General features: G+C 36.3%; 1 protein-coding gene across 7 annotated transcripts in view; it reads left to right on the forward strand.

Annotated features, from left to right (window-relative positions):
* ZFYVE9 (zinc finger FYVE-type containing 9) overlaps positions 1-19,983 on the forward strand; it is a 193,486-nt gene that overhangs the window by 97,010 nt on the left and 76,493 nt on the right. For 6 of the 7 annotated variants that reach the window (XR_009049626.1, XR_009049625.1, XR_009049627.1 and 3 more), the window contains exons 5-6: positions 16,489-16,588; positions 19,012-19,188. Coding sequence is in view for 3 of the 7 variants with exons in the window: in XM_057710762.1 (XP_057566745.1) it covers positions 16,489-16,588; positions 19,012-19,188 (277 nt within the window). In the remaining 4 variants the exon portion in view is untranslated. The remainder of the gene's footprint in view (positions 1-16,488; positions 16,589-19,011; positions 19,189-19,983) is intronic. The other variant, XM_057710772.1, reaches the window with a different exon arrangement.

The following is a 19,983-nucleotide window of genomic DNA, read 5'->3' on the forward strand; positions in this document are numbered from 1 at the left end:
TCAATTGTGGCTGTTCCAACTTTGTTCTTTGTCAAGATTATTTTGGCTGTTTGCCATCCCTTGAGATTCCTTATGAATGAATTTAAGGATAGATTTTTCTGTTTCTGAAAAAAAATTTGGGGGACTTTGATAGGGATTGCATTGGATTTGTAGATCACTTTGGATAATATTGACATTCTAATGATGTTAAGTCTTCTGATCCATGGACAGGCATTTCTTCTTGAAATTTTTTTCATCAATCTTCTATTGTGTTCAGTGTCCAAGTCTGTCATTTTCTGAGTTAAATTAATTCCTAAGTATTTAAAAAAATTTTTTTAATATGCCTCAGTTTTTTTTTAAGATTTATTTTAAAATTATTTTATTTTTGGCTACAGTGGGTCTTCATTGCTATGCATGGGCTTTCTCTAGTTGTGGCAAGTGGGGGCTCCTCTTCGTTGTGGTGTGCAGGCTTCTCATTGTGGTAGCTTCCTTGTTGCAGAGCATGGGCTCTAGGCTCATGGGCTTCAGTAGTTGTGGCACATGGGCTCAGTAGTTGTGGCTCACGGACTCTAGAGCACAGGCTCAGTAGTTGTGGCACATGGGCTTAGTTGCTCCGTGGCATGTGGGATCTTCCCGGACCAGGGATCAAACCCATGTACCCTGCATTGGCAGGCGGATTCTTAACCACCATGCCACCAGAGAGGCCCTCCTAAGTATTTTATTCTTCTTGAATATAAGTGACAGAACTGCATGTTCTTGTCTTGTCCCTGTCTGAGGCGAAAAGCTTTCTGTCTTTCACTGTTGCACATGATGTTAGTTATGGGTTTTTTATATGCGGCCTTTATTATGTTGAGGTACTTTTCTTCTATTCCAAGTTTGTTTAGTGTACTTATCATGTAAGGGTGTTGAATTTTGTTGTGCTTTTTTCTGTATCAATGATCACGTGGATCTTTTTTCATTCAGTTAGTGTTGTGTATTAAATTGACTGATTTTCCTTTGTTGAACCATCCTTGCATTCAAGGAAAAAAATCACTTGGTTATAATATATAATTCTTTTAATGTGTTGCTGAATTTGGTTTGCTAGTATTTTGTTGAGGATTTTTTGCATCAGTGTTCATGAGGGATACTGGTCTGTAGTTTTCTTGTAGTGTCTTTGTCTGGTTTTGGTATCAGTAATGCTGGCCTCATAGATTTAGTTAGGAAATATTCCTTCCCTTTCAGTTTTTTGGAAGAGTTTGAGATTTGGTGTTTGGTAGGGACTTCCCTGGCAGTCCAGTGGTTAAGACTCTGAGCTTCCACTGCAGTGGGCACGGGTTAGATCCCTGGTCAGGTCAGGGAACTAAGATTCCAAATGCTGTGCAGCATGGCCCCCCCAAAAAAAATTTGGTAGAATTTACCAGCGATGCCATCTAATTTGGAGCTTTTCTTTGTTAGGAGGTTTTTGATTACTGATTCAGTCTCTTTACTATAGATGTATTCAGACTTTCTATTTCTTCCTGCCTCAGACCCTGGTAGGTTTTGTGTTCCTAGGAATTTGTGCATTTCATCTAGGTGGGTCACAGTTTTTCTAAACCAGAACAAAATTATTTGAAAAACTCGAATTAGGATATTGAGTGTTAAATCAATGCTTGAAACCAGTTGAAACCAGCATGCTTATATATTCAAAAAGACATCCCTATCAATTCTTTTTTTTCCAGATCCTTATTGGGGAATAATTGCTTTACACTATTGTGCTAGTTTCCGCTATACAACAAAGTGAAATATCCCCTCCCTCTTGAGCCTTCCTCCCACCCTCCCTATCCCACCCCTCTAGGTCATCACCAATCATCGAGTTGATCTCCCTGTGTTATGCAGTAGCTTCCCACTAGCCATCTGTTTTACATTTGGTGGTGTATACGTGTCAATGCTACTCTCTCACTTTGTCCCAGCTTCCCCTCCCCCGCCCTCCGGCCCGAGTCTGTCTTCTACATCTGTGTCTTTATTCTTCCCCTGCCACTGAGTTCATCAGTACCATTTTTTAAGATTTCAGCTATATGCTATGTGTGTTAGCATACAGTATTTATTTTTCTCTTTCTGACTTACTTCATCTGTATGACAGACTCTAGTTCCATCCACCTCACTATGAATAATTCAATTTCATTCCTTTTTATGGCTGAGTAATGTTCCATTGTATATATGTGCCACATCTTTTTTTAAAAATTATTTATTTATTTATTTACTTTATTGGTTGTGTTGGGTCTTCATTGCTGCGCGTGGGCTTTCTCTCGTTGTGGAGAGTGGTGGGGCTACTCTTCATTGCAGTGTGTGGGCTTTTCATTGTGGTGGCTTCTCTTGTTGCGGAGCATGGGCTGTAGGTGCACAGGCTTCAGTAGTTGTGGCATGTGGGCTCAATAGTTGTGGCTCATGGGGTCTAGAGCACAGACTCGGTAGTTTTGGTGCATGGGCTTAGTAGCTCCACGCATGTAGAATCTTCCTGGACCAGGGTTCAAACCTGTGTCCCATGCATTGGCAGGTGGATTCTCAACCACTGCGCCACCAGGGAAGCCCATGTGCCACATCTTCTCTATCCATTCATCTGCTAATGGACATTTAGGTTGCTTCCATGTCCTGGTTATTGTAAATAGTGCTGCAGTGAACACCGAGGTGCATGTATCTTTTTGAATTATGGTTTTCTCAGGGTATATGTCCTGTAGTGGGATTGCTGAGTCATATGGTAGTTCTATTTTTAGTTTTTTAAGGAATCTCCATACTGATTTCCATAGTAGCTGTATCACTTTACATTCCCACCAACAGTGCAGGAAGGTTACCTATCAATTCTTAGAGTTATTCATTCCTTTTGGAGGAAATAATTCCCAAGAATAAGATTTGTAATAAAAAGATGGTCATTTTAGTGTTACCTAAAATAGCAAGTACATTTGAAATGATTTCTGTCCAAAATTGGATAATGATAAGTTAAATATAATAATGTAATTTGATTCAGCCATTAAAAATAATTATTATAAGGCTGTATGGCTTATGTTGATATATGAGTAAAAGAAAATGCAAACTCATAGTTATGGTTTGTTTATAATTATAGAGATTATTCTTGGGCATAAAAATATATATAAGAGGAACGTGTAAAATTGAAAACAGATCATTTTGTTTGGTAGAATTTTGGATAATTATTCTGTTTTCCTCTGTTTTTAATTCTTAGAGTGGTTCTTAATGTTGATTCAATTAAAAGCAATTCAGGATCTATGAAATAGTCTTGCCAAAAAAAAGTGAAACTCAAATCTGATCAAGTTTCTAGATTTTGCAATCAATTTTAGGAAATACAGAGTTAGAGAAACTCACATTAAACAACACCACAGAAGGCAGTCAATGAAATCTAGGTTGTGGGAAAGTACAGGACAAATGACTCAAACTTCTTCATTGAATTTATTTTAAACCATTGTATCATAAACTATTTTTAAAATTAAAAAAAATATATTTTTTTTGGCCATGCCACATGGCTTGTGGGATTTCAGTTCCCTGACCAGGGATTGAATGTGGACCATGGCATGAAAGCCTGGAATCCTAACCACTAGGCCACCAGGAAACTACCTTCAATAAAACATTTTTGAAGGAGAACCTATATATTAAAAGCGACTTGAGACAAATTCATCAGTCATAATGTGTGGACCTTATTTGATTCTTGATTCAAATATAATATTAAAAAACTAAATAAAATAAAAAATTTAAATATATTCATAAAAGCTTAATAAAACACTTTATTAAAAGTGTAAGACTAATATAGCATTGAATGCATATATTTGAAAAGCTCTAAAGTCAATCATCTAAGTGTCCACCTTAATAAACTAAAAAAAGAAGAGCAAATTAAATCCAAATTAAGAAGAAAAGAAATATTAAAAATTAGGGCAGAAATCAATAAAATTGAAAACAGGAAGTTAGTAGAGAAAAATCAATGAAACCAAAAGCTGGTTCTTTGAGAAGATCAGTAAAATTGATAAGCCTCTAGACAGGCTAATTAAGAAAAGAGAGATTGGACACAAGTTACTAATATCAGAAATGAAAGAAAGAACATCAGTACATATTCCATTGAAAGGATAATAGAGGACTACTATGAACAACTGTATGTCCAGAGTTGACAACTCAAAAGAAATGGACCAATCCCTTGAAAGACAGAATTTGCCAAAACTCATACAAAAAGCTAGACAATGTGAATAGGCTTATGTCTGTTAAAGAAATTGGGTCAGTAATTAATAACCTTCCAAATCAGAAAGCACCAAGCCCAGGTGGGTTCACTGCTGAAATCTACCAAACATTTGAGGAAGAAGTTATACCAATTCTCTATAATCTCTTTCAGAACAGAGAACCAGAGGGAATATTTCCTCACTCATTCTATGAGGCTAGCATTCCTTTGATAACAAAACCAGACAAAGACGTTACAAGGAAACTACAGACCAATATTTTTCATGAGCATAGATGCAAAAATCCTCAACAAAATATTAGCAAATTGAATCCAACAGTGTATAAAAAGAATCATATACCATGACCAAGTGGGATGTATCCTAGTTATGCAAGGCTAGTTCAACATTAGGAAAGTAATTAATTTTAATCCATCACATCAACAAGCTAAAGAAGAAAAATCATGTGATCATCAACAGATGCAGAAAAACCATTCAACAGAATGTAACACCCATTCATGATAAAAACTTTTAATAAATAAGGAAGAGAGAGGAACTTCCTCAACATGATAAAGAACACCTACAAAAAACTGACAGCTGATACAATTAATAGAAACTTGAAGCACTCCCACTAAGATCAGTAATGGTGCAAGATGTGCCCTCTTACCACTGCTTTTCAACCTTCATACTGGAAGTCCTAGCTAAGGCAGTAAGATAGGAAAAGAAAATAAAAGCTACACAGATTGGGAAGAAAGAAAGAAACTTGTGCCTTTGTTCACAGCATAATCACCTACGTGGAAAATCTGAAAACACTGACAAAAAAACCCAAACCCTCCTGGAGCCAATAAGTGATTACACAAGGGTGCTGGATATAAGGTTAAAATACAAAAGTCAGTTGCTTTCTTTTATACCAGCAATGAATAAGTGGAATTTGAAATTAAAAGCATGATGTCATTGATATTAGCACCCCCCAAGACTAACTACTTAGGTATAAATCTAACAAAATATGCATGTACAAGATTTATGTGAGGAAAACTACAGAATTTCATGAAAGAAATTAAAAAAGGATTAAATAACTTGAGAGATATTCCATGTTCATGGACTGGAATACTCAGTATTGTCAAGGTGTCAGTTCTATAGATTGATCTATTAATCAGTGCTGTCCCAACCAAAATGCCAGCAAGTTATTTAGTGTATATCCACAAACAATCTAATGTTTGTATATAGAGACTAAAAACCCGGTATAGACAACACAGTATTGAAGAAGAATAAAGCTGGAAGATTGGCATCACCAGATTTCAAGACATTATAAAGCTATAGTAATCAAGACAGTTTGGCATTGGCGAAAGAATAGGCAAACAGATCAATGGAACAGAAGAGAGAGCCCAGAAAAAGGCCCACAGAGGTATAGTTGACATCTTTGACAAAGGAGCAGAAGCAATACAATGGGCAAACTGGGCATTCACATGCAGCAGATTGAGTCTAGATACAGATCTTACACCTTACACAAAAATTTACTCAAAATAGAACACAGACCTAAATGTAATATTCAAAAATATAAGACTCATAGAAGATAATGTAGGAGAAAATCTGGATGACCTTGGATTTGATGATGAGATTTTAGATGCCAAAAGCTCAATTCATGATAAGAATTGATAAGATGGACTTCACTAAAATTAAAAATTTCTGCTCTGTGAAATAACTTGTGAAGAGAATGAAAAGATAAGCCAAAGACTGGGAAAGAAATATTTGCAAAAGACATTTACAATAAAGAAGTGTTATCCAAAATATACAAAGAATTCAATAAGAGAACAAAACTCAATTTAAAAATGGGCCAAAGACCTTAACAGACATCCCATGAAAGAAAGTATCTGATGGTAAATAAGCACATGAATTGTCGCCCACATCATATGTCATAAGAGTAATGAAAATTAAGACAACAATGAGATACTACTACACACCTATTAGAATGGCCAAAATTCAGAATGCTGACGTCACCAAATGATGGTGAGAATGTGAAGCAACAGGAATTCTCATTTATTGCTGGTGGGAATGCAAAATGGTACAGCCACTTTGGAAGACAGTTTGGCAGTTTCTTAAAAAGAGAAACATAGGCTTACCATACAATCCAGCAATCATGCTCCTAGGGATTTATATAAATGAGTTGAAAACTTATATGTTCATACAAAAACCTGTACATGAATGTTTTTTTTTTTAATGTATGTATGTATTTATGTAGTCACTCACAGTTGAAATCACTTCTAATAATCCACTTCACTGCAAGTCCTCATCACTTTCCTAATCAGTTACCAATATTTCTTGTCTGGACTTTTGAAAGAATCTATCTCTGTATTCACTTGTATCCATCCCAGCCTCCTTCCAAGGAATATTCTACACAGTAGCTGAAGTACCAGATTTAAAATGCACATAAGGGGAACGGCGTGCTATGAGGCCTTCGGCGTGCCTGCTGTCCACCAGGAGCAAGCTGTCGGCGCGCGGGCGGTTGGGCCGGGGCTCCGACTGTAGCCGTGTCAGCATGTTATGATGCCTTCTCGAATGAACCTGGCTACTGGAATCCCCAGTAGTAAAGTGAAATATTCAAGGCTCTCTAGTACAGACGATAGCTACTTCGACCTTCAGTTTAAGAAAAGCCCTCCTAAGATTCCATATAAGGCCATTGCTCTTGCTACAGTGCTGTTTTTGATTGGCGCCTTTCTCATTATCATAGGCTCCCTCCTGCTGGCAGGCTACATCAGCAAAGGGGGGGCAGACCGGGCGGTTCCTGTCCTGATCATTGGCATCCTGGTGTTCCTGCCAGGATTTTACCACCTGCGCATCGCCTACTATGCATCCAAAGGCTACCAGGGATACTCTTTTTTTTAATTTTTTTTTATTTTTTGGGGGTACACCAGGTTCAATCATCTGTTTGGTTTTTTTTATTATTTTTTGGGGGGTACACCAGGTTCAATCATCTGTTTTTATACACATATCCCCGTATTCCCTCCCTTCCTTGACTCCCCCCCCCCCCTCGAGTCCCCACCACCCTCCCCGCCCCAGTCCTCTAAGGCATCTTCCGTCCTTGAGTTGGACTCCCTTTGTTATACAACAACTTCCCACTGACTATTTTACAGTTGGTAGTATATATATGTCTGTGCTACTCTCTCGCTTCGTCTCAGTTTTACCGGGGATACTCTTACGATGACATTCCAGACTTTGATGACTAGCACCCACCTCAGCCCTGAAGAAAAGAGTCACAGATGGGACTGAGCCCAGCTTTAAGACTTGGAGCAGAAACGATGGCTAGGGGCTAAGGAGGTCTGCAGTTTGCAGATGTTTAACAAAACAGTGGCCAGATTTTATGGGTCCATCCTAAAGATGTTAACTGAGCTTACAGCTCACCGTGTCATTAGCACATTCTGTATTTCTCATCTCCTAGCCCTGGCAAAAGCACCTGACAAGCTTTTCCACATGAATATGTATCATGGAAGAGTAGCAATGTTCATTGTACAGGAAAATAGGAGGTTGATCTAGCGTGAAGTGTTGCTGCCACCACCCTTTTTAGAGTTGAGCATTCTCTTAAATAGTCCTCATTGTCAATATGTTCTTGTGGCAAATGGAAGAATGCAGTATGTCAGATTTCTTATTACTAAGTAATTTATTTTGAAAATATCTAAGTGTCTTATCCCCGTACTCTAACTTTGTGTTCTAGTAGAAGACCTTGGCAAAATCAAGTATCAGTGTGGTGCATCTATAATATTTTTTACTTGCTTTGTTGCTAACAGCAACTAGGAATTTCTTAAACCTCAGAGGAAATTTTCAAAATGTAAACACTTTCTCTGTTCACCAGTCCTTGGCCAGCTCTGATGTGGTTCACTTACAGGTTGGCCAGCATATAATTTGGATCATTCTGTCCTTTGTAGATCTAGGTATTCTGTATATCATGCCGTTAACGACTGGACTTTTAGCTGTTTCCTAAGGAAAAAATGCAGATAAGTGGTTATTATTTAGAGTTTATAACCTTGTTGTGAGCACCTAGTATTATGATGTCATTCTGCTGAAGATTGTAAGAATTGGCCTAGATCTCTAGAGGACAAGACTGCCTTAGTTTGATTCTGTTTCCTAGCTTGCAAAAAGTGACTTTTATTCAGAAGAAATTAAAGTATCAAAATCTAAAAAAAATAAAATAAAATGCACATAAAATGTCACTCCCTATATCAGTCTGCCTGGGCTGCCGTAATAGAACACCACAGACTGGGCGGCTAAAGCAATAGAAATTAATCTTCTCCCAGTTCTGGAGGCTAGAAGTCCAAGATCAAGGTGCCAGCAGGCTTTCTGGAGAGAATTCTCTTCCTTGGTTTTTAGACAGCTGCTTTCTTGCTGTGTCCTCTTATGGCCTTTTCTCTGTACACACATGCACACAGAGAGCAATCTCTGGTGTCTCGTCTTTTTTTTTTAAATAAGCTGTACATGAATGTTTATAGCAGCGTTATTCACAGTTGCCAAAACTTGAAAGCAACCAAGGTGTCCTTCAGTAGGTGAATGGATAATAAACTGTGGTACATCCAGCCAAAGGAATATTCAGTGCTAAAAAGAAATGAGCTTATCAAACCTTAAAAAGGAAATGGTGGAATCTTAAGTGCATGTTATTAAGTGAAGGAAGCCAACCTGAAAGGGCTATATACTGTACGATTCAAACTATATGATGTTCTGGAAAGGCAAAACTATGGAGGCAGTAAAAAAGATTGGTGATTTACAGGGGTTAGTGGAGAAGGAAGGATAAATAGGCAGAGCACAGAAGATTTTTAGGGCAGTGAAACTACTCTGTATGACACTATAATGGTACATAAATGTCATCATACATTTGTCCAAACCCATAGAATGTATAAAACCAAGATTAAACCCTAATGTAAACTATGGACTTTAGGTGATAATGATGTGTCAGTGTAGATTAATTGATTGTAAAAAATGTACCACTCTGGTGGGGGGTGTTGATAAAGGTAGGCATGTAGGGGGGTAAGGGGTATATGGAAAGTCTCTATACCTTCTGCTTAATTTTACTGTGAACCCCAAACTGCTCAGAAAAATAAAGTCTCTTAGAAATATATGTGACTTTTTAAAATGTTGATACTGCTTGGATATTTGATATTAAGAAATAGTTCATTTTTAAGATATGGTAATGGTTTTGTTATGTTAAAATAGTCCATATGTTTTAGAGATATATACTGAAATATTTAAAGATTAAATGATATATGAAGTGTATTTCAAAATGATTAAGTGGGGGAGAAGTGGTGAGGATTGGCTTTGATAACTGCCTCACCTGGGTAATGGGCACTTGGGGGTTTATGCTGTTATGTGTATACTTTTATATGATTGGAAATTTCTATAATAAAAGTTTTTTAAAATCAAAAATGGCCAGAATATGGTTACAAAAATAGGGATATTTTTTAATTGCTTGCCTTTTTACAAATTAGCACTTTTTTTAAAGCTCTTTATTGGAATATAATTGCTTTACACTCTTGTACTAGCTTATGAGGTACACCAAAGTCAATCAGCTGTATTTAAACACATATCCCCATATCCCCTCCCTCCCATGACTCCCCCCCACCCTCCCCGTCCCAGCCCTCTAAGGCATCACCCATCATCAAGTTGATCTCCCTTTGTTATACAGCAACTTCCCACTGGCTATCTATTTTACAGTTGGTAGTATATATATGTCTGTGCTACTCTCTCACTTCGTCCCAGCTTCGCCTTCGCCCTCCGCACCCCCCTTACAGTGCAATAAAAGTGTGTTATTTACAAGGTAATAACAGGATATATAAGAAATTAATTCAGAGTGTAGTAAAGGATATGAATCTGATAACTTCATACGAGTTTTCTTACAACTTTCTGTTTATATAGCCTCACTTAGAAATGGAGTTGAAAGGTTTAATTAGGGACCCTTTGTAGCCAGGTACACTCTTAAAATGACTCTGATAGTTACTGTTTTCAATTGATAACAGTAAAGTTGGAGCAGGTGTTTAGACAGAGGCAAGGTTCAAATCTCATTGAACTGCTTTAGTTCTTATTACATTGATCTTAGTATTTGTTAATATGCAAGGGTAAAGTACTCTTTTGCACTTAAAAGAATTTTTACAAGTTATTACTTTCTCTGGTCCTTGTCAATGGCTGGATATTGGTCAGTCACAAGCACTTTCCTCCTGTTTTTTGTTCTTGCAAGGAGTTATTTTCATCATAATTACAGGGCTTTTTGAAGACTTGGGACATCATTCTTTCCACTTTCTAATTTGGAAAGAAATAAGTGAGCATTTGATTATTTGAATTTTCAAGAATTGCAGTGGAGTGTTATTCACATTGTCAGGGGGTATAAATAGGCACAAACAGTACTGAAATATAAAGCTTGTTCATAAATTTGGCAGTAAGATTTGTTATGTGGAAAGCCATGAGTGGGAAATTTTAAAAGGAAAGGGGTGTAAGGGCACTGTCGTGTATTTAGTACCTATAATGAGCTACATTTTACATAGATTATCTCATTTAATCTTCATAAAAACCTTACAGGGAGGATATTAATATTTCAGTTTTACATATGAGGAAAAACTGAGGCTCAGAGATTTTAAATTATTTCCATAAAATTATTTGGCTAGTGAATGATAAAGTTGAGATTGGAACCCAAAGTGCTACATAAAAGAAAATTACGTGTAAACACACACATGGAACATTTTAACCAATATTTTGCCGGAACATTATATAGCATATATATTATAAATCATCATCATTTGTCTCTTTACAGTTAGCTGGGTCATGTAGATCCTGTCATTTAAAGTCATTCATAAGCATTTGGCCTATAAAACTTGAGGTCACTATTATTAATAAACTGCTTAAAATGTGTTTGTCATTGTTAAAGTTGTGAATTTGAGCATGTATGATACAGCCCTTCCCTGATAAGTGCACAATAATGTTTATTTCTCCATTCATATATTTTTTTGTGCAATAATTTTACTAATCCAGGAAGCCATAAAGATTTATCGAGTGCCTATGTTATTTCAGGCACTGTGATATCAGTATTACAATACTTTCATTCATTGTTCCATGAACTTTACATTCTAGTTTGGGAAAAGGAGAGTAAGTTAAATAAATGCATAGATCATATTAACTGTGATAATGAAGTTATAGGGTATAATATTTCAGCAGTATAAGTTCACATGTACAAACATGTAATTCTCTTTATCTCTAGAACTGACCTTACTGATTCTGAGCCTATAGTTCAGAGAACTAGGGAAGATACTTGGATGATGTTTGGAATGTGGTGGGTTATTTCTGGTGGTCACGACTAGGGTCGCTACTGGCATTTAGTAATTTGGGACAAGGACTGCTAAATGTTCTGTGTTAAATAGGACAAAATGCTGCCCAGTGAAGAACTGGCCCACCCAAAATGTCACGAGTGCCCTTGTTGAGAAACACCAACTAACCTGGCTCATGGCAGGTAACTTCATCTTGGTCTTCTAGGCAAATTCAATATTATGCAGTAATTTAAAATCCAGGATTATTAATCCATTCTTAATCGGTTCAAATCTCTTAGATTCTGTCCATCTTTTCCATGGTATTAATTCTAATGACCTGAGGATCTTATTACATTATAATCTTTTTGAGAATGATGGTCAGTGTTTCCAGGTCTCTCTTTCATTTTATATTGTGGTACACTACCTATTGATATGTCAGTCATAGGCACTGTCCAGTGGTGGTTTTGTGCTGTTATGTTACACTTGATTTTGTGTAGTTCTGTGGCATGGGTAGTCCCACAGAAATGTATACCTTTGACTGTCTGTCACTTCTTTACCTTTCCCGGTAGTCTCTTGGCAGGTTATCCATTTTTCTAACTACTTTGTCTTTCTCTAGTCCCATTGGAAACATAAAGGATTCCCTCCACACGGTTGATAAGCCAGGATATTGGCAAGGATGGGTATTCTTGGTTCTTCCTGTTTAACTGCATTATGCTGCCCCCAGCTCTCTCTTTAAAAAAAAGGTATCTTTGGTTTTTGTGGGTTTTTTTTTTCATTCTTTCTTGAGGTTATCTTCCCAAAGCACAAGTCCTCTATTTCTGAAAGTTCACAGCTGTGTTAGTTTGCTGGGGCTGCTGCAACAAAATACCACTAACTGGGTGGCTTAAACAAAGGGAATTTATTGTGTCACAATTCCAGAGGCTAGAAGGCCGAGATCGAGGTGGTGGTAGGGCTGGTTCCTTCTGAGGATGGTGAGGAAAAGATCTGTTCCATGTCTCTCTCCTTGGTTTATAGATGGTTGTCTTTATGTTTACGTGGTATTCTCACTGTAGGCATGCTGTATCCACCAGTCTTCGTGAATTAGAGCCCACCATAATGACCTCATTTTAACTTGTGTATCTCTGTAGAGGCCCTGTCTCCAAATGAGGTCACATTCTGAAGTAATAAATATTAAGACTTCATATGTATTTGGGGGAGATACAGTTCAACCCATAACACCAATTAATATTCTTTTATCTTCTATTCTTTTTTCAATACAGAAGAAGTTCTACTCAAGATCCCAATCCAACACCTAAAAATTTTATGTAAAGTAAAAAGAGGGAAAGAAAAAGGCCCTGTTTCCATCCAGCTCTCATCCCTAACTTGGCTGTTACTTTTCCATGTCAGTCGGTGCATACAGACTATCTTACTCTTTTTTACAGCATGAATTGCATTCCATTTTATGGTTATACTGCAGTTTAACCATTCCTCTTCTTCCTGATGAGCATTTGGGTTGTTTTCAACTTTCAGCTATTACAAACTATACAGAGATAATTCTTGTATACCTCTCTTTGCATATGTGGGTTTTCTGGTGGGATAAATTTTTTAAATTGCATTATACTGAGTTAAAGGGAATGAACACTTAAAAATTTTAAGATATTGTTAAATTAACCTACCAATTTATGCTATATCAGCAGGATATGAGAGAAAGTTCCTCTTTTATCTAAGCTCTCTCCACCATTGAATAATATTTTTTTAACTTTGCCTATACCATAGAATATTTCATTCTTTTATTTTTTATTTTGTCACTAGTGATACTTAGTATCTCTTTATTTATTGGCTATTTAATTTTTCTGTGAATTTACTTCTGTGAGCTCTTTGCCTGTTTTTCCTTGGAGGAATTTGTATTTTTCTTATTAGTTTATTGAAACTCTTTATATGTTATGGATCTTAGCCCTTTGTCCATTACATATAACACAGATATTTTATTCAGTGTGATATTTTGTGATGCTATTTTATTTTATTTTATTTTATTTTTTTAAGCTCTTTATTGGAATATAATTGCTTTACACTCTTGTACCAGCTTTTGAGGTACAGCAAAGTCAATCAGCTGTATTTATACATATATCCTGATATCCCCTCCCTCCCATGACTCCCTCCCACCCTCCCTGTCCTGACCCTCTAAGGCATCACCCATCATCAAGTTGATCTCCCTTTGTTATACAGCAACTTCCCACTAGCTATCTGTTTTACAGTTGGTAGGGTATATATGTCTATGTTACTTTCTCACTTCTTCCCAGCTTCCCCTTCGCCCCCAGCCCCCCCCAACCCCATGTCCTCCAGTTGTGATGCTATTTTAAATGGAATCATTTTTGTAATTTTCTTTTTAGATTGTGCATTATTAGTATGTATAGAAATACAACTGATTTTTGTTTATTGACTTTGTATCCTGCAACTTTGCTTAATTCATTTATTAGTTCTAACATATTTTTTGTGGAATCTTTAGGGCTTTCCATATACAAAATCATATAATCTGCAAACAGAGATAATTTTACTTCTTCCTTTCCAATTTGAATGCCTTTTTTTTTCTTGCCTAATTACTCTGACTAGAGTTTCCAGTACCATGTTGAATAGAAGAGATGAAGGCAGGCATCCTTGCCTTATTCCTGATCTTAGAGGAAAAGCTTTCAGTCTTTTACCTTTGAGTGTGATGTTTGCTGTGGATTTTTCATATATGGCTTTTACTATGATGTGATAGTTTCCTTCTACTTCTTGTTGTTTTTTTTTTATTGTTTTTATTATGAAACAGTGAATTTTGTCAAGTGCTTTTTCTGTATCAGTTGATATGATCACTTTTTTTCCCTTCATTCTGTTAATGTGTATTACATTGACTTTTTATATTGAACCATCCCAAATTTGTTCTTGCTCCTGTCTATTTTCCCCCCACGCTGTAGCCATGCAGATCTGATCATGTCTTTCTCTTTATTGAAATATTTAAGTGATTTCCCATTGCTCTATTAAAAAGACCAGAACTAGTAATACAACCTAGAGAACCTTTGCTTAGTCTGGCCTCATCTTATTCCATGCATCCTGTAACTCTCAGGGTCTCTAGCCACATAACTCTTTTTAGTTTTTTGATAGAGCTATGTTCTAACCCTAATGGGACCCTGGCACATGGTATTTCCTCTGCTTACTATTGTCTCTCTCCTTGGTACCATTTTATGCATAGAAAACTTTCACTCATGCTTCACATTTTATCTCTGTCATTTCCTAAATAAAATATTCCCTTACCCTGCCAATCTAGGTAAAACCTAGATTACATGATTTTATTTCAGCGTGTACTTTTGAAGCAAGTAATTTTACATTCACTTGTGTGATTATTTGATTTTAGGTTATAACCTCTGTAGACTGTAAATATCTGTTTTGTTCACTGCCACACCCAGTAGGGTAGCCTAGTGTCCAGTACTTAATCAGAGCTCAAATATTTGTGGAATAAATGAGTGAATGAAGGCTTGGTTTTACCTCTTGATTAGAAAGGTTATTGGAGGATTTCAAGATTAACGATTCAATTTTCTTTTTAGAAAGTTCTGTCATTTGGTATTTGTGTGAAAGATGAATTGGAAAGACACATCTGAAGGTTAGGAGAACAGATAATTGATCATGATCATCTCCTAGGCCTTATATAACAAAGGTTTGAATGAAGGCAGCAGCATAGGATGGAAAGGAAGAGGTGAGATATAGGGAGAACCATTTAAGAGAGAGAACCAACAGGACTTAGTGACTGACTGGATGTGGTCATAGTGATGGAGAAGGAGAAGTTAAGTCTCAAGATGAAATACATGAGTAGTATGAGGCAGTATTACATAGTGGTTAAGAATAGAGCCTTTGGAGACTTTTTATGTAACTTACTAGCTGTATGACAGAGCAGTTTTACTTCACATTTGTTTATTTAACTGTTAATTATAAATGAAAGCCTTCATAGAATTTATGAGGTTAAATGAGATAATACATGTATGTAAAGTACCTAGTATTCATACAAAGTTTGCTGTGAACTTGAGCAAGTCATTGAACCATCCAAATTTAGTTTCCTCTGATAGAAAATAAGAATAATATATCCCCTGTTCTCTCTATATCATAGAGTTACTTTGAAAATGTGAAGCCTCTGAAAAATGTAAATTGGTGATCATGTTAGCTAGGTATATTAATTATACCTAGTAGAAGAGGAGATGATTGCTCTCAGTTTGTCTTTAATAGGACCTCATCTCTTGTTTCATCTTTGTAAGATATACGATATTTATTGGTTGTAAAAACTGGATTAGTAAAATTTACGCTACTGGGAACTGAAGCTCTCTGTGATAAGGAACTAATGAGTCCTCAAGAAAATAAATCTTAGCAGGGAGCTAAGGAGATTCTTATTGTCTGGTATAGAAGGAAGAAGAAAGTAAGATTGTTGGGAACTGACCTTGGAAATTGGAAATAAAGTGCTAGAAATTGGCATGGCCAATTTTTGGTTGCTTGCTCTGATTCCCTATAGTTGGGGCTGTGTTTGTTTTTATGATTGAATTGAATATTTTGATCTTTCCTGGCCTTTATAGCAAACCAGTGAAAGCAGCTATGATATGGTATGGTATGATTACTATTCCACACATAAGGATAGTAAAAAAAAAAACCCGAAAGTTAAAGCCCAGAATTCCCAATCTTTGTTTATTTCACCTGCTATATTGCCTCTTCAAACAGAAATAGCAGATGTTACTATTCTAAACGCCCATGTTATGTGATATTGTGTATAGGAATTTTACCTATGGGCAGCTTAGATTTTTTTCCCCTGTTATGTATTTGCTGTGTAATCTTGGCTAAGATTTTTGTTCTCAGCCAACAATTTCACTTACCTTATCTTTGACAGACATGTTAATCTCTTTCTTGCTTTTAAATTGAGTCTTGCACCCAGCTTCCTCAATTGCATTTTCCATTGAAGTTTTTAGTGTTGTATTAGTATAGTTCCCTATCGCTCAGTGTTGATCAGTACTGGTTTACTTCCTTTATACTGTGATCCTAAGTAAATTTAGTATGTTCTTTTTTTCCTGCAGGTTTTCTGTGCTTCCTGCTGTAGCCTGAAATGTAAACTGTTATACATGGATAGAAAGGAAGCTAGAGTATGTGTAATCTGCCATTCAGTGCTAATGAATGGTAAGTATTAAAACAGGTTGAAGTCACAGTTATTGAGACAGAACAAGAGATTTCCAATGAAAAGACTAGTTTCTTTCCCGCTTTGCTCTACAAGTTGCTCACCCCAAATGTCATAACTTTAAGTGAAAAATTTGAAAATTTGAAATTCCCGTGCCTAATATAATAAATAAATGCTAAAGTCAGGTAAGTTTTGCAGGTAGAATGGAAATTCTTGTGGAAATCTGGTATTATGTGGCTGTTAATGTTCCTGTGAAATGTCCAGAGGGGGGAGAGAGCTATTCTTCACTGGGATGATGAAATATTAAAACCTTTCAAGGAAAGCTTTCTCTTTCTAAAGAATACTAGTTAATAACTTAGAATACATTCCTGTTAACACCTTGGTTGACTCATCTTGATAAAATTAAATATTTTAGCATCTAGGATGAAATACAAAATTGCCTTTCTCTATCAGTTATCACCTTAATACTACTTAGATTTGTTATAAGGGTAATGGTTTTGAATTTACTTATGTGGTAAAAGACTATGGTCAAGAGAAGGTAAATATAGCTTATCCAGCATTCACCTTTTGCAGGACTGGAAATAAACCTAAGGGCATTTTAGTTAAAACAAAACCCCAAAACAAACAAACAAACAAACAGAAAAACCCAGATTAATCTTGTAGAGAGATACAATAAAATTGGTCAGGCTGTATAGTATTTTCTCTTTGAGTGGGTCTTTGTACGGTTGCCAGAACAGTTACTGATAGACATAAAATGTTGAACTTAGACACCACTGCTGCTTGTACCAGGATAGTGTGTCTCCTGGAGGCTGAAACATATCCGCTCAAGGCCCCTCCTGCTCTGTGTGTCTGCGTTGCTCATAGTGATGTTTTCCTGTTGCTGGCTTATTAACCTATTGCATGTCATTTAATCTGATCTGTTCTAATTTCCTATGATCTACCCAAGTTCCTCCCATTTCTGAATTCTTATAATTTTGATCAAATATGAGTTCATTCTCTTTACTCTTAAGGGTCATTTTTCAGATGGTGGGTATTTCACTCGGTGATGATTTCATTTTTGGATATTTATTCACAGATAAGAGCATGCTGCTTAATTTCAGTACCCGATACCTCTTTTATTTGATGAGGTCTTCCAACTTGATAGCTTTTTTTTTTTTTAACTTGGCATCGCTAAAGATGAAGGAAATGGCAGAGGATTCATATGGAATATTTACTTTTTGTTAAGTGAAGGATGCCCTTAACAGGGGATCCTAAAATAATCTACTTTTCCTGGTTTTTCTAGTGTCTTACCTCTCGCATGGCTTAGCCTGGTCTTTTACTGAATATTTAATTTGATGCTTTTCAGTGTTCCCTATCCCTTTTTCCCTTTCTCCCTTTCTCCTTTTCTCTTCCTTACCTCTTCCTGCCAGTGCTTTCAAAGGAACATAGCTATTGTTTCTAGCTTTGTCCTGCAGTTTGGAGGCAATAAGTATTCAAAATCTTATGGATCATTCTTTGATGTAGAATGAGATTCTTAAAAAGATGCTCCAAAAATTTGTTTCTATTCCTGGGCATGTGATATTACCTGAAGATAAAATTACTTAGAAGATAAAATTTAAACCTTTCATTTCTATAGCATCTTTCATCCTATTTACTTTAAAAACAATAGTTGATATGTCAGTAGTTAGTAAAATTATAGAGTATACAGAACCTTAACACATTTGTGATCATTCATATTGGTTGATGGCACTTATATGATATTGGCACATTTTCATGTTCAAATGGGTCCTGTGCTTTTGAGACACACCAAAGATGTGAAATGGTTGTTTTTGCTGGATAATTTTACACAGGTAATGATTGCACAAAAACAAAATTCACAAAAATGTTGAGATGTGTTCTCCTGAGCTTTAGGCTTCAGAATTTTTCAAATGAGATTTTACCTCAACTAAGAAGAACCTAAAAATCTAGAAATGAAAAAAAAAAAATTACAATGGAATTATGCCATTTCAGCTCCTGATTTTGGTTTTTGATAGAATTTTATAAAATGCATTGAATATTAAACCTGTCCCGCCCACCAGAAATGTCTAAATGCTATCCCAGTTGCAAGTCCTTAAGTTTAATGTTGCTTTACTCCCTCTTAAGGGAATGTACGGTCCCCTTTAAAGAAACCAGAGGCCTAGTCATTAACCTCAGATGGATCTGCTATCAGCCTGTATCAGAAGTATCATGTAATTCTTATTTGTTACTTCCAAATAGTTTACTTAACTACATGGTCTCCTTTATTGAATAAAGTCACCTGTCTCCTTAATACCTTCGCTAGCTGGAAGAGAGACATACTATGAGTGTTAATGAGGAGGAACTACTCATTAGTTATCCAATATTGAGGAGGTCTTGATGTCCATATTTTGTAATCCATTCACATTGATTGTGTCTGTATTTGCTTTAGCTCAAGCCTGGGAGAACATGATGAGTGCCTCAAGCCAGAGCCCTAACCCTAACAATCCTGCTGAATACTGTTCTACTATCCCTCCCTTGCAGCAAGCTCAGGCCTCAGGAGCCCTGAGCTCTCCACCTCCCACTGTGATGGTACCTGTGGGAGTTTTAAAGCACCCTGGAGCAGAAGGTAGGGGATCATGTGCTATTCTCTCTCTTTTTCCTCACCAAGTTCCTCTGAAAAGGTGCTGATGTGATTTTACATCACAAGTCTTTAACACACTGCAGATAAGTCCCTTTGGGTGGTTATTAAAGTGGAAGAACAAGGTGAGAAATGTGTTGAGACTATTTCTGGGCAAGTAAAGAATACTATTGTGTTTCCTGATATTTTGGAGGCACTTCTAAAAATATGCCAATACCCTCTCCAACTTAAAAATAGAGTAATTACTTTGCTTTTACTTGAAAAGAGTTGCAGAATTTGAAATCAGCCTGCAAAATCCTTGCCTCATGCCTACCCTATAGTGTTCTTTGTAGGAGTTTAGTAGGTGATGAAAATAAGAATTCTTTTTTTTTGACCAGCCCATTTCTAGTATTGCTTTTTGGAATATATATTGCCATTTTCTCTTTTCATTTTTAATCTATCCATGTAGAAATATGAAAATACTGTGTTAGGTATGCAGACTTTTAAAAATCCAGAACTTTTAATTCTGATTATATCATATGATAGGTAGAAAACTACAGGCTCAACTTAGTTTATTCTATCTTTATGATTATGATATTGTCAGATGAAAGGCACTTTGTAAATTCAGGGACTTATCAGTAGGAAAAATAACAATCATATATTTCCTTAAAATGATCTTGTCAAGAAGTCTCCCTTGATAATTACACTCTGTCTTCTATCATTAATTTTATATCTTTTTGTCTAGCAATATTCCCTTCTCCTTGCTAAATAGCTCTCCTCCCCTTTTGAAGATCAAAAACTTCT

The sequence above is a fragment of the Hippopotamus amphibius genome, chromosome 1 (genome assembly GCF_030028045.1).
Source record: "Hippopotamus amphibius kiboko isolate mHipAmp2 chromosome 1, mHipAmp2.hap2, whole genome shotgun sequence".
Classification (NCBI taxonomy): Eukaryota; Metazoa; Chordata; class Mammalia; order Artiodactyla; family Hippopotamidae; genus Hippopotamus; species Hippopotamus amphibius.